Below are 24,381 nucleotides of genomic sequence, written 5' to 3' on the forward strand. Positions count from 1 at the left end.
GTATCCAGAGCTAGTTAAATGTGTGCATGTATTAAATATACACTTATGTAACTGTATAATGTTCGGATCTGTGTTTTCTGGCTGTACACCTACATTAGGACAGATTATCAGAAAAGCACAGTTTCCAGATTGTGGGACACAGACTTATTTAAACCATTGATCTTGTTTTTACTATAGAACTTTAACATTGATGCAGAGTGGTTTTTTTCTCTTGCTGGCCATGGAGTGTAAATCCATGCACGCAATTCCTAATTGGTTAACGGAATTCAGATTCCACCTAAACCAGCAAACCTGCATGACAGCTATTGATCTCAGACTCGGCCCCAGTGTGAATGCAAACTGAGTGAGAACAAGAGATAAAATAGCACTATTAAAATGACAAAACTGTGCGCACGTGATTGATTTTCAGGGGTTTGCCATAATTGGTATATGTACTGCAAAATGATTTAGTTGTTTTTTTAAACAAATGAACTGAATAGTCATATTAAACCATTAATTGTACATTCACCAGTTTATGATTAGATGTTTAATCTGTCCTTCTGTTTTATCTGAATACAGGACAGAAAACTTGCAAAGGCAGAACGTCAACGATTTCGAGAGGAGGCAGAAATGCTTAAAGGATTGCAGCATCCCAATATTGTTCGATTTTATGACTCTTGGGAAAGTACACTGAAAGGGAAAAAATGCATTGTACTAGTTACTGAATTAATGACCTCAGGAACTTTGAAAACGTAGGTATTCCTTGTAAACTATTTGAATTTGTTTTGGTGGCAAAAGAATTACAGTAATTGCTTTTAATAAATTATATTGTCGGGAAACAGGTGATCTTCAATGTAAGGAATGAAGCTGATTAAAATTTAAATGGTTATATACATTTTACCATGCTGATAACATATGTAAAAGATTTTAATTTCATTTGATTGGATTTAAGATTCTAAAGGTACTGTACCTGCACAAGGTGCTGTAAACGTAGTTATATTACTATTTAATTAAAGGTCTGATGTAACATGGAAGTCCTATGTAACAAACCTTTCAAATCCTACCGATCACAAAAAAAAATCACATTTTGAGGCCCCCAAGATATGTTTAATTATACAAAACAAAGATGTAAAATATGTGATCAAAAAGTGTCTACCATTGCAGAGAATGAAAATTGAGATCAGAAAAGCAAATGTTGACCAACAAACTGAGTTGGCTGATCCTACAGATAAGCTGACCAGTCTGGAGAAGATGAAAGCAATTTAAGTTAAATTGATAAAACTATGGAACAAATTATTTATTGCACAACTCCTTCCACCCAAGAAGAAGCCTTGACAATGACAACCCTATCTCTGCAGAACAGAAGCCTGCAGACCATGTACCTGGTACAGAAATCGAGCAACTAAGCCCCCATCCCTTCATTCGCAGAAATTCAGCTAATCCCACACACTCATGCACGCGCACATGCAGACACACTGAATTTGGTCTTCCTCACATCAGGCTAAGGACAAAGCGGTCTTTACACACCGCACTACCTGTGAAAACTTGGTCTCTTGCCTAATCCCAACCAAGAACAATGGTGACCTTACCCCCTTTCCCCATGATGAAAAACTTTTACTTGGGAGAAACTCCCACCCCACTCCCCTGGTGCAAATTGATCTATTCCTAGCCCACGTAAGCTAAAATTGGTAGCAAACAGCAACTTTTATTTATGTAGCACCTTTAACATAGAAAGCATCCCAATGCACATGAAACAGGCATAATTGGAAAAGAAAAAGGATGCCGAGCCTAAAAAAGAGATATTTAGTTGAGGTAGCCAAAAGCTCAATCAGAGAGATCGCTTTAAGGATCTTGGAGGAGGAGAGGAAGAGAATGTGTTTAGGGAGGATATTCAAGAGCATGCGGGCCTAAATGACTGAAAGCATAACCGCCAATGGTGGGGAAATGCACAAGAGGCCAGAGTCTGAGGAATGGAGAATGTGGGTTGGGGGGCTGGGGGTGTATAGGAGGAGGCTACAGCGATGGGAGCGGCAAGGACATAGAGATTTCAATGTGTGAATGAGAACTTAAAATGTAAGGCATAGAGGAACCTGGAGCCAGTGCAGGTAAACAAAGGCAGGGGTGGGGGGGAAGCAGAACTTGATGTGGGATATCATGCAGCCGGCAGAGCTTTGTAGGAATGGAAGTTTAAGGAGCATGAAGGCTCGGACCCTGTCCAGGAAATGTTGAAACAGTTAAGTCTGAATCCAACGAAGGCATGGATGAAGGTTTCAATATCAGATCGACTGAGATAGCAGTTGGGGTGGGTGATGTTATGAAGGTGGAAATAGGTGGTATTTGTCGTGGACAGGATATGGGGCCAGAAGCTCAACCATAGTCGATTTTAAGAGGTTGTAAACCATCTGGATCAGTTTGAGATGGTGGCTGGGGAGGGTATGGAATTGGTGGCAAAAGTATGGAGTCTGTGTTCAGTGTTGAACATAATGGTATTGATCTTCCCAGTGAAGGACATGGTGACCTCGTAAGACAGAATATTGAACAAGTAGTTTCAACACGAGCAGTAGAAGGATCAAGAGAAGTGGTGGTGAAGTAGAACGCAGTGTTGTCATTGTTGTACCAGTTGACCACCTGTCTGCAAATGGTGCCATTTGAGATGCAACGTGCACACAGTACACGCTTCTTACAGCCCCTCACAAAAGCAATTCAACACCCACCCCACTCTCTAATGTACCCTCTCATTCTCTCCCATTCTCTCTCCTCCCCTCCCCTAAGAAAGCTACAGTTGGACCCTGGCCTAGTACAGCTCCCTCCTTCCACTGAGAGGAAAATTGGCCTTGGCCCAGTGCCATTCAACCCTTTTCCCCACCCACTTTTACCCCTCTTCTCCAGTCATATCTCTCCATCTCTTGCTCACTCCTTCTACCACCTGGTTTTAGTGATCTCACTCCTTTCTAACTTGCTTCACCTCAATACTGCATTTGGTCTTCACTCCCTGTTTGCAATACCATGTGACATCTCTCAGTTAAGTGTAATTAGAGGAATTGAAGAGGCTGTTTTTTAACCGGAGTTGATAGTTGATTTCATTCTGGAAACCTAATGGCAAATTATTAAAATTTAAAACTCCTGTTATCTGGGCCTTTTCCCTCCAAATTTTCCAGAATGACCTAATTCAAGCAGTGGTGGAAATACAATTGCCTGATTATGCCATAATTTCTGCTTCTGAGTTGCAGGCTGTTTCCCTATCTTGCTCTTGCTGGCCAACAAAAGAAAGAAAGGGAAAAAGTGATGGATACCTGTGAATCCTGCACCCAGGCAGGATGGAAGCAAAAATTGGTCAATATTATCTCTGCATTTGGACTGATTTAGGAAGGTTGAAACTTTTCATTTTTCTAAATGCATTCTGAAATGTCACAATACATTCTATTGTTTTATACAGATCACATAACATTTTTACTATAATAAAAGCAGAAAATGCTGGAAATACTCAGCAGGTCCGGCAGCATCTCTCTCGACAGATCCTGCCAGATCTGCTGAATCGCGCTGGCATTTTCTGTTTTTATTTCAGATTTCCAGCATCCACCGTATTTTCCTTTTGTGTAATTTTTATTTTTACAATTATTAACTATTTCACTAACCAAATGTGATGCAAAAGGTGTTCGTGCAAGTAGCTTTGGTTTTCTGAATTTTTGTTGGAATGTTCCTTCAATTACCCAGTTAAATGTGTATTTGTATTTTGTATATTTTACATCTGGTGTGTGTTTCATTAATGGGAGATCACTCGGGTATGAAGTTTTACTGTTTTAAATCTTTTTTTAAAAAAGAAAAATGTCATTTCAACTGAAATGGAAAATAATACCATCTGGAGTACAGTGTGTTTAAAATGTAAATAAAGGTCTGTGTGGGGAAAAATAGAGGCTGCACGTCAGGGACCTGTTGCATAAGTTCGTTATCAGTGGATAGTTGCACAAGTTCATTGTCAGTGGATAGAGGCAACTGCACAACGCATGAGGGACTTTTATCCAGTGGGCCCCAAACTGCCTGTTCTATATGAAGCATTACAATATGTTAGGTAAAGTAATCAATCAGCCATAATAGTCACTGGGACTCAGAATTTTCAGTTTGATTGCAAAGGGAGCATTTGTTGGCAAATGACTTCCTGTTGTGTGGCTGAAAGGAAGTTGGCGATTTGACTTCAAATGGTGGGCACATTTTATGATGCTCATGTGAAACAAAAATAGTTAATATTATACCATGTGGGCTTAACAATGAAGTCTTTGGTGTAAAATATTATTCTTCTTTTCCTGAGCCTAAATACTGACTTAAGCTAAAAGTCCTAGAATTGTACAGCGTAGAAGGCGGCCACTTGGCCCAACGCCGCTGTGCCAATGCATGTAGCTAAAGAAAAAAAATGCAAAACATAGTAAATAACTGAAATGTGAAATTGTATAAATGTGTTTTCCAGTTTCTCCTGCCTTTCTCTGAAGGTATTGACTCATTTGCTGGAGTGCAGTTCCATGGGTGCTGGTAGTCCATCTCTGCTATCTCTTCCCTAACCTAAAACTGCTGAGGCTTCTTGTAGCACACCTCCTGCTGGCCCAGGTGTGATAGCTGTGATGCAAGCAAGGAATCAAACCTGTTCTGTTTGGTTACTCAGTGACAAAGGTGTTGTGTTTGCATTGGGATGACTCTGGTTTATTAAATCTTTTCTGTTTTCTGTGATCTCTTGCACTTGGCTATGCATATGATCCTTAATGATAGTGTGTAGCATTTAATAATGCAACCATATGCGGTATCAAATTGCATTTTTGCTTCATGAGGAACAGACTTTCTGGTGAAATTCACTATTGGCAAGTTCCAATTACTTTGGGTATTGCAAAAGATTTCACATGAAATTAATGAATTTATCTAGGGTATGGTAGCACCGTGGTTATGCCAGTAGATTAGTAATTCAGAGGCCTGGACTAATGCTCTGGAGACATAAGTTCAAATCCTACCACAGCAGTCGGGGAATTTAAATTCAATTAATTAAAATAAATCTGAAATAAAAGGCTAGTATCAGTAACTGTGACCATGTGCAGAATTTTAATTTGCTTGGGGAATTGGGACCGGAGGTGTGCAGGGCCTCCGTTTCCCGCTACCATGCTAGTCTACTACCATGGTCCTGTTTCTGGGCCATTTTTGTTCAGGCAGGATTACGGGATGGGTGGCGATGGTTACCTAACCACAAACGGTGGGGTATCTCACTAGGCCAAATAAAGGGCTTATTAAATCCACTCTGCAGACGCCAGGCATGTGGGCCCCTTGTTGAGGCCGAGAAGGCTCAGAGTTTGAGGTGGCCTCCAGGTGGCAGACCAGGGTGGGGTTCAGTGCTCCATCCTGATAGGAGAACCCCCCTCACCGCCTGGCACCCACAATCGCCATGGGATCATAGCTGTGGCCACTGGCTGTCCAGTGAAGGGGTTGCCCCTCCATGGTGATTGCGTGGCAGCTATGGCCTTTTTTAATGTAAAAATTTATAAGCTCTTCAGAGGGCGTCTCCATCTTGAGGCGCCCTCTCCTATCTGCAGCATTTACTCCACCTCTGACTGTGCTTTCAATGCTGGAGGACCTCTTATTGGCCCTTTAGCCTCAGGAGTCCCCCGCCATCCTTAATTGGACAACAGTAATACCCTGGCTGCTAATTGGCTTGCTCATTAAAAATCGCATCAGGCGCTGATGCGCCACGAAGTCAGACCCAAAAATGCACTGAACGTCGGGGTTTCAGCGCCATGAAACTATCTGATTGTCTTAAAATCCCATCTGGTTCACTAATGTCCTTTTAAGGGAAGGAAATCTGCTGTCCTTACCCAGGGTGGCCTACATGTGACTCCAGATCCACAGCAATCTAGTTGATTCTCAACTACCCTCTGGAATGGCTTAGCAACCCACTCAGTTGTATTCAAGAAGGCAGTTCACCACTCCCTCCTCAAAGGCAATTAGGGATGAGCAATAAATGCTGGCCTTGCGAGTGACACCCGCATCCCATTTACTAATTAAAAAAAAAAAACCCCTCCAATTCTGTAGCTTATATTACATCTGCCTTCACAAGCATAGCTTCAAATTAAGACTTGAATTGAGTACTTCTGAGATATTCAGAATTGCTGTTTTAATCTTGATCATGCTTGCTGCTGCTGTTGTAAACTTGTCTAAAATACTTCTATTTACTTGCAGATATTTAAGAAGATTTAAAGTGATGAAAACAAAAGTTATGCGAAGCTGGTGCCGGCAGATCTTGAAAGGATTATATTTTCTACACACAAGAACACCACCAATTATTCACCGGGATTTAAAATGTGATAATATTTTTATTACTGGACCTACTGGATCAGTGAAGATAGGAGATTTGGGTCTTGCAACTCTAAAGCGTGCCTCTTTTGCCAAAAGTGTTATAGGTAAACACCTGACAATTCCTTCAGATTTATTATGTTACAGGAAATATGAAATAGAAGCAGGTGTAGGCCATTCGGCCCCTCGAGCCTGCTCCGCCATTCAATAAGATCATGGCTGATCTGTTTGTGTTTCGAATTCCACACTCCCATCTACCCCCAATAACCTTAGATTCTTGTTAGGCAAGGGAATCAATCTACCTCCGCCTTAAAAATATTCAATGACTCCCTCCTCCACCAGCTTCTGAGGCAGAGAGTTCCAAAGTCGCACAACCCTCAGAAAAAAATTTCTCCTCATCTCTGTCCTAAAAGGGCGACCGCTAATTTTAAAACAGTGCCCCCAAGTTCTGGACTCATCCACAAGAGTAAATATCCTTTCCACATCCACCTTGTCAAGACCGTTCAGGATCTTATATACTTCAGTCAAGTCTCCCTTCACTCTTCTAAACTCCAGTGAAAACCAGCCCAGTCTGTCCAGCCTTTCCTCATAAGACAAGCCACTCATTCCAGGTATCAATCTAGTAAACCACCTCTGAACCACCTCCAATGCATTTACATCCTTAAATAAGGAGACCAAAACTGCACACACTATTTGAGATGTGGTCTCACCAATGGCCTGTATAACTGAAGCATAACATCCTTTTATTTTCATTTCCTCTCGTAATAAAGGATAGCATCCCATTAGCCTTCTTTATTACTTGCTGTACCTGCATAATAACTTTTAAGATCATGGCTGATCCTCAACCTCAACACCATTTTCCTGCCAATCGCCATATCCTTTTATTCCCTTAGAGCACAAAGAACTATAACTAAAACTATATGACTTTGGTAAGGAGACAAAAACTGTACACAGTACGGTCTTGCCAAAGCCCTGTACAAATACCTTTCTAATTGCTTGCTGGACTTTCATGTTAACTTTGCTTCTTGTACATGACCCCCAAATCCCTCTGAGCACCAACATTTAATTGTTTCTGATCATTTAGAAAATATTTTGCTTTCCTATTCCTCCTACCAAAGTGAATAACCTCATTTCCTCACATTTTACTCCAACTGCCAGCTTCTTATCCACTCACTTAACCTATCTATATCCTGTTGCAGATTTTGTGTCCTCCTCACAGTTTGCTTTTTTTCCCACCTAGCTTTGCATCATAAGAAAACTTGAGTACATTACACTCTGTCCTTTCATCTAAGTCATGAATATAGATTGTAAATAGCTGAAACCCCAGCACTGATCGTTGTGGCACCCCACTAGTTACAGCCTGTCAACCTGAAGATGACCCATTTATTCCAACTGTTTTCTATCCTTTAATTAATCCTCTATCCATGGAAATATATCCCCCCTCCAAATCCATAAGCACTTATCTTGTGTAACAACCTTTTGTGTGGCAGCTTTATCGAATGCCTTTTGAAAATCCAAATATACTACATCCATCCCCCTTTATCCTTCTAGTTAGATCCTCCATTCTAATAGATCAGTCAAACATGACTCCCTTTTCATAAAACCATGTTGACTCTGCCTGATCATATTATGATTTTCTAAGTACCCTGTTACCACTTCCTTAATGATGGATTCCTGCATTTTCCCAATGACTGTCAGCTTGACTGTAGTTCCTTGTTTTGTCTGTTCTTCCTTTCTTGACTTTATATGTTATTATCCTGCTGTTTATCATTTTGATTAGGTTGGAGGAACAATGGATAGAAGATGTTCCTAAAGTATTCTTTGATTTTTGTGTCAGTTATGATATTTGGTGAAATTCATAGAATAAACTTTATACCTCATTACTTATAGTTTATTTGTGGCTTGATAGCTTGAGTGCTTGAGACCTTGACTCTAACTCAAAGTTGTGAATTTGGGTCTGAGAGTTGCCTCATTTGGGTAATTGTCTGCTTTCAACTGGCTTACTACATGGAGCATGAGATTATGGGGATGAAATGAAGGGGAGAATCTACTTACTTTTCAATTTCACTGTTACATTCACTATTTGCAAATTCATGAATTTATTTTGAGTTGTTAATCATGTATGCTTTAACATGGTCTCAGAATCTTGTGTATGTGTGTGTGTACAAGATTTGTATCTATAATGGCAGGAATTTTACGCAAACTGAACGGGGGGGGGGGGGTTGCAGTGGCTCCCACCTCCGCCCCGCTTTGCGTGGGGGGGGGGGGAGGGGTGCGGGGTACAATGGACCACCCCCTGACCAATCAAGGCACTTAAGTTGCCAATTAACGGGCACTTAAGGGCCTTCGCCTGCCTCCATGCGGATTTTACGTGTGGCAAGTGGGTGTCCTGGAGCCAGCAAAAGGCTGCCAGGTAAAAGCTGGTGGCTTCTCAACGCCCCGGGGTGGGCCCTGAAAATGGGGTAAAAGGTGCCCGATTGAGGGCTGCCCCTGCTTCCCCAACCCCCTCCTCTTTTTCTCCCCCCCCCCCCCCCCCAACCAAACGACCACCCTTGCCTCACCAGGGCCCGACTGATTACCCCCCGCGAGGCAGCCAAAACTCACCTGAAATCCCGGCTCCATGTCTTAATCTGCCATCGGTTGGGCTGCAGTCCCAGCAGTGGCCACGGCTCCTGGTGCCGCTGCTTGAACTAAGAGCTGCTGGCCCAATGATTGGCCGGCAGCTCAATGAGGAGGGACTTCCTCCCTCAAGTGGGTGGAAGTCCTGCCTCGGAACAGTTAAAGCCTGGAGACCCGTAAAATGCGGGACAGATCCCCAGGCTAGGCGGAAGTGGGGTCGCCACCGACTTTTATGTCGGTGGCCAGCTCCCGTCTGTCCAACATTAAATCCAGTCCAATGTCTGTGAATTCAAAATTAACTTGTATATGATAAATCTAGCATAAGGTTGTGGTTGGTTGATGTATTATTGAAATATTTCATGCAAGATGATATCTGATTCAGTCCAGGGTTATTTAAGATGAATTTCCACAATGTGTGGTTTTATTTATTTCTAAAAGTGTTAGTGGCACGCCAAGCTGCAGTTGGAAAAGGAAGTCCCTGAAAAGTGACCCTGGGAGCACAGAAAGACTTGAAGTGCCAGTGGGAAAATTGCAGGTTTCACATTGCTTAATATATGCTTTTGCAGTCCACTTATAAGAGATGGTAACTATGTTCTAATTTTTACTTGGAATGCAGTGGTTCTAGAGGATGGTACCCTCTCAGACAGGCAAGAGAATTGAAGTGGAAAGTTTGTTGCTATTACTCTGTTTGCACATTTTGGATGGATACAGAATGTTTCAATATAGTTTGCCGCAATTATTGTGTTTGACGAAAATATGGAAACACTTGCTGCTGTCGTCCTGCTGCACGCTGAGAGCTGACCATGTCTTTTTCGTGTTCAAGGACTCCGCATAGAGTAAGCCATCCTCATTGAGTCCACTGTTCTGCACAGCTTTGGACTTGCTGCAGGAAAAGGGATTTTTTTTTTGTTGAAGATTTAAGATTAGTTTTGATATAAAAACTTAGAAACTACATAAGCAATGAACTTTGTGTTTAATATATTTTTTATTTATTTATTGAACTGTATAAGTTGGCAAACTGACTAACCGTGCACGCCTATCACATATCAGGAATCACTCTCACCCCACCTATGCATTCCTATTTGTGATTTTCTGTGAGGTAACAATTTTTGTCAGCTAAATTATTGCTTTGTTACATTTGCTTTTAACTGTCCTCAGGTACACCAGAGTTCATGGCCCCAGAAATGTATGAAGAACACTATGATGAATCTGTGGATGTATACGCTTTTGGAATGTGTATGTTAGAAATGGCTACCTCAGAATACCCATACTCAGAATGTCAGAATGCTGCCCAGATCTATCGGAAAGTCACAAGTGTAAGTGTTCATTATCCAAATGAATGGCCCTTAATGAATGCTTTTTTTATGTAGCAAACTGATTTATGGCTAGATTAGAAGCTAGCTTGTAATATAAGCAAACTTGCCTTAATAATGAGTGCTTTTTGTTTTGTGCACTAAAATTTTATGCACAACACATTTGCTTTTCAAATCCGCTTGATTTGTGCTAAAAAGGGAATAGCACTGTTCCATGAATTCTTCCGTAAGCTTTTTGTCCTCAAAGTTTTGCGAGTGCTGCCTTCATGTATAAAGTTTCAGTATGTAAGTATTTCAGATTGCATATTGTACTGATGGATTTAGCACCAAATAGGTTAACAACATTTTTCACAATTCCATATGTTAATCTTTGAAGTTCAAAGGATGAAACATTGTTTTAATGTGAGAACTTATTAAATGTATGATGCTGCATGATTTTATTTTACACTACTTCAATTTAAGAAACTTCAACCTTTAATTCCTCTCATGTGTTGCCACCTCCTTCCATTTTCTTTTTGATTAGCAGACACTAGAAGTTGCATACAGCACAGCTGCACAGGAAAAGAACCAATGTAACATAAATCTTGAAACACTGGCATTTATTTTGGAAAGCTCTCCACTTATCTTAACACATTTTGTGGAAGCAAAGCATTTACTTTGCCTCATTATGATTGAGGCCTACTGAACCGTTCTGATGAAAGGTCACAGACCTGAAACATTAACTCTGTTTCTCTCTCCACAGATGCTGCCAGACCTGCTGAGTATTTCCAGTACTTTCTGTTTTTATATATTATGTTAGGCGTCTTCAACTTTGGATTTCGGTCTTGAAGCAGTAATTTTCGGGGGGATGGGGGTGGTCAGGGTTAGCATCTGGGGCCAGTGGGAAGCAAACTTGGTTGGTCGGAGGGAGGGGGATTGTGTGATTGAGATGTCAGACTTGGGGCTTGAAGGTTAGGGATCTCAGGACTGGCAGCAGTGGAGACCAAGAGGATAGTAAGTAATTACCTTTCTCATTTAAACTTATGCAATGTTTAGGTTTACTTTTCCCTGAGATAGCCAGCATTGGCTGCCTTAAGGGAAACCAGTGTTGCAGCATAGATATAAAGCAGGTGTTTGACCCCTTATTGGCATATGCAACTAGCCTAATGAGCTTTGGGCATAGGTAAAGGATGGCTCTTCTTCGTACTTACCCAGCAGGGTGGGTGGTGCACTTTCAGTCGGAAGCGTGCTTATAGTACCTGCCCGATTATTTTGGGGCCTTTGGAGACCACATAGCACATGAAAAACAAGGGCTGTGTGGCCCAAATTAACTCCCAGAGAATTTTCTGCAAAATAGCTAAAACAAAAAAAAAATTGGGGGAAAAAGCATGAAAAAAGGGGAAACTGCCAAACCAAAATAAATTTGGAAAACTCCTGAAGTAGGCAGTAAGTACTGTAGAAAATGTGTCAAAGAAAGGAACCTATCCTGCTTGGGGTTGCAAATGCAATGTCTATAGAGAATTGAACCATTTCTCAGCCAAGCAGCCAAGGTCCAGAAAGCGGAACGAAGGCAAACAGTTAGTATGTACTGTAGATAAAGTTGATTATGATGCAGATGAAGATTATATTTTGTTGCTTGAATTTGGATCTGAAGATGAATGGCATGACAGCAAATGAGACACACCTTGCTCATAAACAGTAAATCAGATTTCTGTGGATTGTGGTACAACTAATAATTTTCAATCTGAGAATGAGTACGAGACTGACCCCATTTGGAGAGCACTTCAGGATTTTAACACTTCACTCAGTCATCTCAGTCCCAGGACATCACTTGCAGGAGTTCCTCAGGGTCGTGACCTCAGCCCAACCATCTTCAGCTGCTTCATCGATGACCTGCCCTCCGTCATAAGGTCAGAAGTGGGGATGTTCGCAGATGATTGCACAATGTTCACCATTCGCTACTCCTCCGATACTGAAACAGCCCATGTCCATATGCAGCAAGACCTGGACAGCATCCAGGCTTGGGCTGATAAGTGGCAAGTAACAATCGCGCCACACAAGTGCCAGGCAATGACCATCTCAAACAAGAAAGAATCTAACCATCTCCCCTTGATGTTAAATGCCGTTGCCATCGCTGAATCCCCCCATAGCAACATCCTGGCAGTTACCATTGACCAGAAACTGAACTAGACCGTCCACATAAATGCTGTGGCGAGAACAGCAGGTCATAGGCTGGGAATTCTGCAGCAAGTAACTTGCCTCCTGACTCCCCAGTGCCTGTCCACCATCTACAAGGCATAAGTCTTGTGTGATGGAATACTCTCCACTTGCCTGGACGGGTACAGCTCCAACAACAGTCAAGAAGCTCGACACCATCCAGGACAAAGCAGCCCACTTGATCAACACCCCATCCATCACCTTCAACATTCACTCCCTCCACCACTGGCGCACAGTGGCAACCGTGTGTACCATATACAAGATGCACTGCAGCAACTTGCCAAGGCTCCTTTGGCAGCACCTTCCAAACCTGCGACCTCTACCACCTAGAAGGACAAGGGTAGCAGATGCATGGGAACACCACCACCTGCAAGTTCCCCTTGAAGCCACACACCATCCTAACTTGGAATTCTCGTTTCGTCACTGTTGCTGCGTCAAAATCCTGGAACTCTCTTCCTAACCGCACTTTTGGTGTACCTACACCCCAAGGACTGCAGTGATTCAAGAAGGCAGCTCACCACTACCACCAGCGTGCCTACATCCCACGAAGAAATATTTGTTTAAAATTAAGCTATTGAGGAAAAGTCAGTATTTAATAATCAAAACAAACTGAGTTTAAAGTAGTGTCAAATACATGCAGACTTGTCCAGGGTCTCGTGCTATGACTGTCATTATTGAGAGCATTACAGTAATGAATTCAAGCTGCCAATATGATGCGTGACCAAATATCTGGATGCCTTCAAGGAACATGATTACAAGATCCCACCTACATAGTTGCCAGCAGTAAAACTATTACTATCTTAAAAGAAATTGTGAAGAATCACATTAATAAGATAGTTAATGGGGAAATTCTTGCACCATTCAGTGTCCTGTCTAGATCTCTTCGTTCTGGTAATGAAAAGAATAATTGCCCCGCACTTGTAAAAGTGAAACAGTTCATTGTTGTGAATGCAAAATATAGGTTTTAGTATGTTTTAGATAAAGTTGGATCTGCTAGCTACATTTTCAGCATTATTTGGAAGATGCAGATAGATGATTGTGCATGCCTTTTGTAATCGTTGCAGCTATTGAACAATTTCAAAGAGTTCATGAAGCACTTGAAAATCTTGATGGAATTGTTGTTGTGAATTTGTTTTTACATGTTTGATAGCAATAAATAGGATCATAATCAGAAGCTAGGAACCTTTTAGAAGCAATGCCAACAAAAAGTAATCAAATTGAACAAGAATAAAATGAAGTTGGGAAAGAAAAGGGAAATGTTTGGGCCATAGACATTGTGAAAGCAACCTAAAAATAGATCTTACTGAAGTTGTGCTCAAGATGTCTTCTCTCACTGACAAAATGTCCAGAGATTCAACCTGCTCCGACATTATCAAAGACAATTGCTTTTCTTTCTGATCTGCTGAGAAAAGATGTTTGCCAAGTAAAGAAATGTTACCATGAGAAGTATCTGGTTGATGTCAAGTGGTACTAAAGTACTTTGGCATCAATTAAGAGTGCTTTCAAAGTGTAGCACATCTGAAAGAAGACTCACTGTGTGTCTTGTACAAGAAAGTCAACTTGTGGCTTATGCCTCATCTCAAATTGAGAGGTAACCTATTAAAAATGAATTAAACTATTGTTTCTGGTTTGGAGAAATTTTAGTAGCATATATTTGGCAGGAAAAACAAAAGAGAAAAGGAGTGCATCCAAAAAGCTCCCAAAGTTTAATTTCCTCTGAGAGACCAGGAGATTTTCTTGTTCACTACTGAGCATGTGCATCTACCTCATATGGCCAGAAAGGCAGAGAATGAGGACTTTGTGTCAATTGATGTAAATACAGAAAAAGAGATCAAAGTCAGTAGTATTTATCTCTAATATGTAGATTAAATGAACAAGGTTCAGCAAGCTTCTGGAATGAAGATCTGAAATCGTTGATTGACTAAGCAAAGAATGTGTTTGAAACTAAGAATGGCCTTGCACAAGAGGAAAGTACCATTCTGAATTGCTGTGTGTCAATATTAGAGGTCAACTCACAATGCAGGATGAATTGATATTTGAGGAAATTCAGCATTTATACTGTGAGAGAATCGATGAAATGTAGAGTCCATTCCAACCACCATTGAATCTAAGGCGATTTTTGGAGACTTGCAGTGCGTCTGGTAAGATAGGGTAATACAGCAGTTCGAAGCCGACTTGGCAGATGAGCTAATCATTCCTACCACAAGCTGACTTTTGAAAGCAAAGCTAGTTAAGCGATGTAGAAAGGAGGTTCTTTCTCAGAAAAGCCAAACAGATCAGGTTATAAAATAAAGGCAACAAACAGCTTGATAAGTTTTAGAGAAAAAATTGTCAGAGTTTAGCCCTATGAAATGGGGACTTGATGCCAGTACAAGTGCAAATAAGCATTCGATCTTGCAATTGAAGGCCTGGAAAAGGAAGGATCTTTTAGGAGGGATCATGTGCACATGTAGGAAACAAAACCATCATTTGTGGAGAGTTGGTAGCAGATAATTCAACTAAATAATTGATCAGCCTAGCAGGGTTTAATTTCTGAGAACAGGTTGGATAAACTTGGCAATGTTTTCTCTTGAATTTAGAAGGCTGAGGGGTGATCTAATTGAGGTCTCTTAAACTGCTAAGAATAGGGCAGGTACAGAAAAACTATTTCCTCTGGTGAGGGAATCCAGAACAAGGAGGCACAATCTTGAAATTAGAGCTAGGCCTTTTGAGAGTAAAATGAAGAAGCACTTTTTCATGAAATGGATAGTGGAAATCTGTAATACTTTTTCTCCCAAAAGGCTGTTGATGCTGAGAGACTTGAAATTTTCTACACTGCGATCCTAGGTATAACCGTATCAAGTGATATGGATCAAAGACAGGCAGATGTAATTGAAGTACAGATCACACGTGATCTAATTCAGTGGCGCAACAGGCTTTTGAGGGGTTGTTCCTGTCAGCACTATGATTAACAAGTTCCACTGCTGTAGCTGTAAGGTATGGTAGAATTAGAATTAGAACATTACAGCGCAGTACAGGCCCTTCGGCCCTCGATGTTGCGCCGACCTGTGAAACCATCTGACCTACACTATTCCATTTTCATCCATATGTCTATCCAATGACCACTTAAATGCCCTTAAAGTTGGCGAGTCTACTACTGTTGCAGGCAGGGCGTTCCACGCCCCTACTACTCTCTGCGTAAAGAAACTACCTCTGACATCGGTCCTATATCTTTCACCCCTCAACTTAAAGCTATGTCCCCTCGTGTTTGCCATCATCATCCGAGGAAAAAGACTCTCACTATCCACCCTATCTAACCCTCTGATTATCTTGTATGTCTCTATTAAGTCACCTCTCCTCCTCCTCTCTAATGAAAACAACCCCAAGTCCCTCAGCCTTTCCTCGTAAGACCTTCCCTCCATACCAGGCAACATCCTAGTAAATCTCCTCTGCACCCTTTCCAAAGCTTCCACATCCTTCCTATAATGCGGTGACCAGAACTGCACGCAATACTCAAGGTGCGGCCTCACCAGAGTTTTGTACAGCTGCATCATGACCTCGTGGCTCCGAAACTCGATCCCCCTACTAATAAAAGCTAACACACCATATGCCTTCTTAACAGCCCTATTAACCTGGGTAGCAACTTTCAGGGATTTATGTACCTGGACACCAAGATCTCTCTGCTCATCTACACTACCAAGAATCTTCCCATTAGCCCAGTACTCTGCATTGCTGTTACTCCTTCCAAAGTGAATCACCTCACACTTCTCCGCATTAAACTCCATTTGCCATCTCTCAGCCCAGCTCTGCAGCCTATCTATGTCCCTGTGTACCCTACAACACCCTTCGACACTATCCACAACTCCACCGACCTTCGTGTCATCCGCAAATTTACTAACCCACCCTTCTACACCCTCATCCAGGTCATTTATAAAAATGACAAACAGCAGTGGCCCCAAAACAGAACCTTGCGGTACACCACTAGTAACTAAACTCCAGGATGAACATTTGCCATCAACCACCACCCTGTGTCTTTCAGCTAGCCAATTTCTGATCCAAAGCTCTAAATCACCTTCAACCCCATACTTCCGTATTTTCTGCAATAGCCTACCATGGGGAACCTTATCAAACGCCTTACTGAAATCCATATACACCACATCCACGGCTTTACCCTCATCCACCTGTTTGGTCACCTTCTCGAAAAACTCAATAAGGTTTGTGAGGCACGACCTACCTTTCACAAAACCGTGCTGACTACCGCAAATGAACTTATTCTTTTCAAGATGATTATAAATCCTATCTCTTATAACCTTTTCCAACATTTTACCCACAACCGAAGTAAGGCTCACAGGTCTATAATTACCAGGGCTGTCTCTACTCCCCTTCTTGAACAAGGGGACAACATTTGCTATCCTCCAGTCTTCCGGCACTACTCCTGTCGACAATGACGACATAAAGATCAACAACAACGGCTCTGCAATCTCCTCCCTGGCTTCCCAGAGAATCCTAGGATAAATCCCATCTGGCCCAGGGGACTTATCTATTTTCACTCTTTCCAAAATTGCTAACACCTCCTCCTTGTGAATCTCAATCCCATCTAGCCTAGTAGGCTGTATCTCAGTAATCTCCTCGACAACATTTTCTTTCTCTACTGTAAATACTGACGAAAAATATTCATTTAACGCTTCCCCTATCTCCTCTGATTCCGCACACAACTTCCCACTACTATCCTTGATTGGCCCTGTTCTAACTCTTATCATTTTTTTATTCCTGATATACCTATAGAAAGCCTTAGGGTTTTCTTTGATCCTATCCGCCAATGACTTCTCGTGTCCTCTCCTTGCTCTTCTTAGCCCTCCCTTTAGATCCTTCCTGGCTAGCTTGTAACTCTCAAGCGCCCTAACTGAGCCTTCACGTCTCATCCTAACATAAGCCGCCCTCTTCCTCTTGACAAGCGCTTCAACTTCTTGAGTAAACCACGGCTCCCTCGCTCGACAACTTCCTCCCTGCCTGACAGGTACATACTTATCAAGGACACGCATTAGCTGCTCCTTGAATAAGCTCCACATTTCGTTTGTGCCCATCCCCTGCAGTTTCCTTCCCCATCCTACACATCCTAAATCTTGCCTAATCGCGTCATAATTTCCTTTCCCCCAGCTATAATTCTTGCCCTGCGGTATATACCTGTCCCTGCCCATCGCTAAGGTAAACCTAACCGAATTGTGATCACTATCGCCAAAGTGCTCACCTACATCTAAATCGAACACCTGGCCGGGTTCATTACCCAGTACCAAATCCAATGTGGCATCGCCCCTGGTTGGCCTGTCCACATACTGTGTCAGAAAACCCTCCTGCACACACTGGACAAAAACCGACCCATCTAAAGTACTCGAACTATAGTATTTCCAGTCAATATTTGGAAAGTTAAAGTCCCCCATAACCACTACCCTGTTACTCTCGCTCCTGTCGAGAATCATCTTCGCTATCCTTTCCTCTACATCTCTGGAACTATTCGGAGGTCTATAGAAAACTCCCAACAGGGTGACCTCTCCTCTCCTGTTTCTAACCTCGGCCCATACTACCTCAGTAGACGAGTCCTCAAACGTCCGTTCTGCCGCTGTAATACTTTTCTTGATTAACAATGCCACACCCCCCCCTCTTTTACCCTCTTCTCTGTTCTTACTGAAACATCTAAATCCCGGAACCTGCAACATCCATTCCTGCCCCTGCTCTATCCATGTCTCTGAAATGGCCACAACATCAGGATCCCAGGTACCAACCCATGCTGCAAGCTCACCCACCTTATTCCGGATGCTCCTGGCGTTGAAGTAGACACACTTTAAACCAAGTTCTTGCTTGCCAGTGCCCTCTTGCGTCCCTGTAACCTTATCCCCTACCTCACTACTCTCAACAGCCTGTACACTGGAAGTACAATTTAGGTTCCCATTCCCCTGCTGATTTAGTTTAAACCCCCCCGAAGAGCACTAACAAATCTCCCCCCCAGGATATTGGTACCCCTCTGGTTCAGGTGAAGACTATCCTGTTTGTAGAGGTCCCACCTACCCCAGAAAGAGCCCCAATTATCCAGGAAACCAAAACCCTCCCTCCTACACCATCCCTGCAGCCACGTGTTCAACTCCTCTCTCTCCCTATTCCTCTCTTCGCTAGCACGTGGCACGGGCAACAACCCAGAGATAACAACTCTGGTTGTTCTCGCTCTAAGCTTCCACCCTAGCTCCCTGAATTTCTGCCTTAAATCCCCATCTCTCTTCCTACCTATGTCGTTGGTGCCTATGTGGACCACGACTTGGGGGTGCTCCCCCTCCCCCTTAAGGATCCCAAAAACACAATCAGACACATCACGTACCCTGGCACCTGGGAGGCAACACACCAACCGTGAGTCTCTCTCGTTCCCACAGAACCTCCTATCTGTTCCCCTAACTATGGAGTCCCCAATGACTAATGCTCTGCTCCTCTTCCCCTTTCCCTTCTGAGCAACAGGGACAGACTCTGTGCCAGAGACCTGCACCCCATTGCTTACCCCTGGTAAGTCGTCCCCCTCAACAGTATCCAAAACGGTATACCTGTTGTTGAGGGAAACGGCCACAGGGGATCCCTGCACTGCCTGCTGGTTCCCTTTCCTTCCCCTGACTGTAACCCATCTACCTACTTCTTTTACCTGAGGTGTGACTGCCTCCCTATAACTCCTGTCAATAATCCCCTCCGCCTCCCGAATGATCCGAAGTTCATCCAGCTCCAGTTCCCTAACGCGGTCTGCGAGGAGCTGGAGTTGGGTGCACTTCCCGCAGATGCAGTCAGCAGGGACACTCTTGGCGACCCCTACCTCCCACATTCTGCAGGAGGAACATACAACTGCCTTTACCTCCATTCCCACTATTCTAGATTCCCAACAAATCTACTGAAAAACCAAACGAAAAAAAAAGTCAAAACTTGTTCGCTTAGCAATCCGACGGACTGAACTTTTTAAATAAAAAGCTTACCTCATCAACACACCAGAGTCCTTTTTTTTTTGGTTAGAGGAGGAGGGTGGATGGGAGACACGACACGTGTAGTGTCTCGGGTACTGCCACTGCCCAAATAAATAGTTTTCCCTTACCATGGGGAAGTAGTATAAAAAGACATTAGTCATTATATCAGTAATTTTTCATAAACTTAATACTGTTACACCAATGTGTTTTGTTGAATGATTTTCTTTGGTTCATTGGCTGGAGATCATTGGCTGTATTTTTTAAAGACATTTTTAAAAGACATTTAAAACCGGATGACTGCTAGCAGCTTAAGATTATTAGCTAATTTGCAACACTGTATCTGATACTGCAATGTCTGTGAGGAGGGAGACAAAATGTCTACTAATTTCCCAGCAAGAGCCAAGACCCAGGAAGTTTAAAGGAGCTACCTGTTCTTTCAGCAAACGGAGAAATACTGCTAACTGCTATGTTTGAATGAGTGTCATGTGACAAGTCCCTCCCTATCTGTGGTTTTAAGCTGGTGTTTTCTTTGCAGCAGAGGAGAAGCAACTGGACTCTGACATGAGTAGACTCTATGTAGGGCTCTCGCTCTCGATTCTTGTTATGATTCTTAAGATCATAGCAAGTAAGTAATCTGGGCAATTAATGGATAAGAAGGAGATGGCAGATGAATTGAACAGGTAATTTACATCGGTCTTCACTATTGAGGATACAAGTAACATCCCAGTATTAGCTGTAAATCAGGAAATGGAAGGGAGGGAGGAACTCAAGAAAATTACAATCACCAGGAAAGTGGTACTGAACAAATTGTTGGAGCTGCGGGCTGATAAGTCCCCGGGTCCTGATGGACTTCATCCTAGGGTGTTAAAAGAAGTGACTAGTGAGATAGTTGATGCATTGGTTTTAATTTTCCAAAATTCCATAGATTCAGGGAAGGTTCCTTTAGATTGGGAAAATAGCGAATGCAACTCCTTTATTCAAAAAGGGAGGGAGACAGAAAGCAGGAAACTACAGGCCAGTTAGCTTAACATCTGTCTTGGGGAAAATATTAGAAGCTATTATTAAAGATGTTATGGCAGGGCATTTAGAAAAATTCAAGGTAATCGGGCAGAGCCAACATGGTTTTGTGAAAGGGAAATTGTGCTTAACCACTTTATTGGAGTTCTTTGAGGGAGTTACATGTGCTGTAGCTAAAGGGGAACCGGTGGATGTATTGTACTTAGATTTCCAGAAGGTATATGAATAAGGCGCCACATCAAAGGTTATTGCAGAAAATAAAAGCTCATGGTCTAGGGATAACATATTGGCATGGATAGAAGATTGGCTAGTTAACAGGAAACAGTAGACATAAAGCGTTCATTTTCTGGTTGTCAAGCTGTTACGAGTAGTGTGCCACAGGGATCAGTGCTGGGGCCTCAACTTTTTACAATTTAAATCAATGACTTAGATGAAGGGACCAAAGGTATGGTTGCTAAATTTGCTGATGACACAAAGATAGGTAGGAAAGTAACTTGTGAAGAGGACATAAGGGGACTACAAAGGGATATAGATAGGTTAAGTGAGTGGGCAAAGACCTAGCAAATGGAGTATAATGTGGGAAATTGTCCACTTTGGCAGGAAGAATAAAAAAGAAGCATATCTAAATGGTGAGAGATTGCAGAGCTGAGATGCAGAAGTATCTGGGTGTCCTAATGCATGAATCACAAAAGGTTAGTATGCAGGTACAGCACGTAATTAAGAAAGCTAATAGAATCTTATTGTTTATCTGAGGGGAATTGAATACAAAAGTAGGGAAGTTATGCTTCAGCTATACAGGACATTGGTGAGACCACATTTGGAGTACTGTGTACAGTACTGGTCTCCTTATGTAAGAAAGGATGTAAATGCGTTGGAGGCAATACAGAGGAGGTTTGCTAGACTAATACCTGGAATGGGTGGGCTGTCTTACGAGGAAAGATTGGACAGGCTAGGCTTGTATCCGCTGGAATTTGGAAGAGTAAGAGGTGACTTGATTGAAACATATATAAGTTCCTGAGGGGTCTTGACAGGGTGGATGTGGAAAGGATGTTTCCCCTTGTGGGAGAATCTAGAACTAGGGGTCACTGTTTAAAAATAAGAGGTCGCCCATCTAAGACGGAGATGAGGAGAAATTTTCTTCTGAGGGTCGTGAGTCTTTGGAATTCTCTACCACAAAAGGCGGTGGAAGCAGAGTCTTTGAATATTTTTAAGGCCGAGGTAAATAGATTCTTGATAAGCAAGGGGGTGAAAGGTTATCGGGGGTAGGTGGAAATGTGGAGTAATGAATTCAGCCATTAACTTATTGAATGGCGGAGCAGGCTCAAGGGGCTACTCCTGCTCCTAATTCGTATGTTCGTATGTAAACACCTACAGAATTGGCCAGTACATCCACTTTAAGAAAGAATTAAACCTGTTTTGGTCAAACAAGGAGAGGGAAAAGAGGGAAGCCCTTCGACCCTTCCTTACTTGACTGTAGCAATACTGTTAACCTTGTAATTGATAGATTTTGTAATTGTTATTTAGAAGTTTGTTTAAATTTTGTGAAAGGAAATGTAATGATCACAGTGTAACTGTGTCCACAGTTAAGCTAAAAGGTTCTCTGACTCTCGTCATCTGATCTGGAATGTATGTACTATTGTCAGTTGCATGTGGTTAGTTAATATGACTGAACAATAAAAACAAGTTTTTAAGCTCTGAAGTCTTTTCTCATTTGTTGCTAACAGAAATTGATAACAAATGCTACATTCATAAAACTTCAATTGCCAGGATTTCAGGAATGCAGAATTGCCCTAGCATTGCTAATCAACAATTGTATTTTGGAAGAAAGGTAGTTTGCCATCTTAAAATTTTGGAGTGGAGTGCAGTGCAGCAGTTGAGCAGAGAGAGCTAGTTGTGCAAACAAAGGTCAAGGAGCGGCTTGCTGAGTCTGCACTGAGTAGATGAAGGTACAAAAGGATTGTGTACTTACATACTGCATAGGAATTCAGGATGCCCAGAATTTTAGCCAGAATCAATGAGTTTGATAGAGCAGCCATAAAGTATAATTTACATATTTAAATAAAAATTCTCAAAGACATGGGACTTGAACATTCCTGCCTTAAAAATTGTTAATGCCCCTAATGAGGTTATTTTTGTCTTGTATTGCATGTCCCACTTTTTCCATAAAACAGTGACCAGAACACCACTGGACTGTGGTGAGCACGTGACATCCTGTGTTAAAGCCGTTTGGAGCTGCAAAAATTGGCAAGATAAGACATTTAGCCACACCAGTGCTTATCTACCCACTAGATAGGGAAACTACATGCACCATACTTCCCAATTGTTAGTAGTACTAATCCCTGTGGGCAGAACACCGAAGAAAAAGCCTCTGGCCAATTTCAGCAAAAGATCTGGAAGATTTCTCTCTGCTGCCACAAGGCAATCAAGTAAGCTTCAGCAGACCATGGTTGTCCATGGCATATCACCAGATGAGCATAACTAATTCCCACTGGCATTCCCCCTCCCCCCTCCCGCAATCCCCCGGCTGCCTTGCTCACACACGCACATGTTCATAGAGTCAGAGTTATACAGCACAGAAACAGGCCCTTCGGCCCATCCTGTTTGTGCCGGCCATCAAGTACCTAACTATTCTAGTCCCATTTTCCAGCACTTGGCCCGTAGCCTTGTATGCTATGGCCTTTCAAGTGCTCATCTAAATACTTCTTAAATGTTGTGAGGGTTCCTGCCTCTACCACCCCTTCAGGCAGTGTATTCCAGATTCCAACCGCACTTGGTAAAAAAAAAAAAAATTCCTCAAATCCCCTCTAAACCTCCTGCCCCTTAACTTAAATTTATGCTGCCTGGTTATTGACCCCTCAGCTCAGGGAAAAAGTCTCTTCCTATCTAACGTATCAATGCCCCTCATAACTTTGTATACCTCAACCATGCGCCCCCCCCCACCCCGCCCCCCCAAATACTTCTCTGTTCGAAGGAAAACAAACCTAGCCTTTTCAGTCTCTCTTCATAGCTAAAATGCTCCAGCCCAGGCAACATCCTAGTGAATCTCCTCTGCACCCTCTCCAATGCAATCACATCCTTCCTATAGTGTGGTGCCCAGAACTGTACACAGTACTGCAGCTGTGGCCTAACTAGTGTTAGGTATTGCAATGCTACAATTCTCAATTCATTGTTGCAATCATAACTCGCACAGTCTTCATGGAGTTGAGTATTTTTAAACATCAGAGCAACTGGCTTGAGGACAAAAACATCTGTCGTGCTAAGTATTTGCATATGAGTAACTCTGTTATAACTGCTTGAGTTATGGTCTGGAGATCAAAACTTTGTAAGTTTATTGAAATTGATTAAATATCTGTTAAATAAAACATTGAGTCTTCCTGCAGGATGCATGGAATAACTTGAAGGCCTAAGTTGGGAAACATCTGAATTTCACATTTTTAACATTTTACCAAGGTCAGCTTTGTTTAAAGATTGAGTTGTTGGAATGTGAATGTTTGGTATAACATTTCTGTATAGCATCCTATTCGTTTGTATACCCAAGATACAAATCAATTAGTTCAGTGAAGTATAACAGGGCAAAAAACAAAATGGAAGGTCTGCGTTAGGATGGAAAGCAGGAATGATTAAATGAAAATAGTTATCATGGTGCAATCAAAATGAGGTGATAATGAAACAAGTACAGAAACAAAAGATGGATCTCGAGGAGGTCAAAATGGTTGCAGCAGAATAAAAGACAGGGAAGGCAGCATGGAAAATCCGGCCAAGAGAAGGCTCCCAGGGCCCAGGAACATGGTTGAAGAAAAGCAGGTAGACCCCACGGGTGCGGACAACCCAGCTGGCCATGTACCAATAAGGGATCTCCGCCTCAAATAGCCCTCACCACCTCCACATCCTGTGGCTCTCCTGCAGCTATTCTCCATTGCCAGCACTTCCTGTTGGAGAGAAAATGAGAGCGGTAGTTAAGATCT

At 42.3% G+C, this 24,381-nt stretch overlaps 1 protein-coding gene across 4 annotated transcripts in view; it reads left to right on the top strand.

Moving 5' to 3' along the window:
- Positions 1-24,381, top strand: part of LOC137380107 (serine/threonine-protein kinase WNK2-like) — a 258,006-nt gene that overhangs the window by 68,611 nt on the left and 165,014 nt on the right. For all 4 annotated transcript variants that reach the window (XM_068051757.1, XM_068051760.1, XM_068051761.1 and 1 more), the window contains exons 2-4: positions 559-731; positions 6,190-6,410; positions 10,081-10,238. In XM_068051757.1, coding sequence (XP_067907858.1) covers positions 559-731; positions 6,190-6,410; positions 10,081-10,238 — 552 coding nt within the window. The remainder of the gene's footprint in view (positions 1-558; positions 732-6,189; positions 6,411-10,080; positions 10,239-24,381) is intronic.

Source organism: Heterodontus francisci, chromosome 19, assembly GCF_036365525.1.
Source record: "Heterodontus francisci isolate sHetFra1 chromosome 19, sHetFra1.hap1, whole genome shotgun sequence".
NCBI lineage: Eukaryota > Metazoa > Chordata > Chondrichthyes > Heterodontiformes > Heterodontidae > Heterodontus > Heterodontus francisci.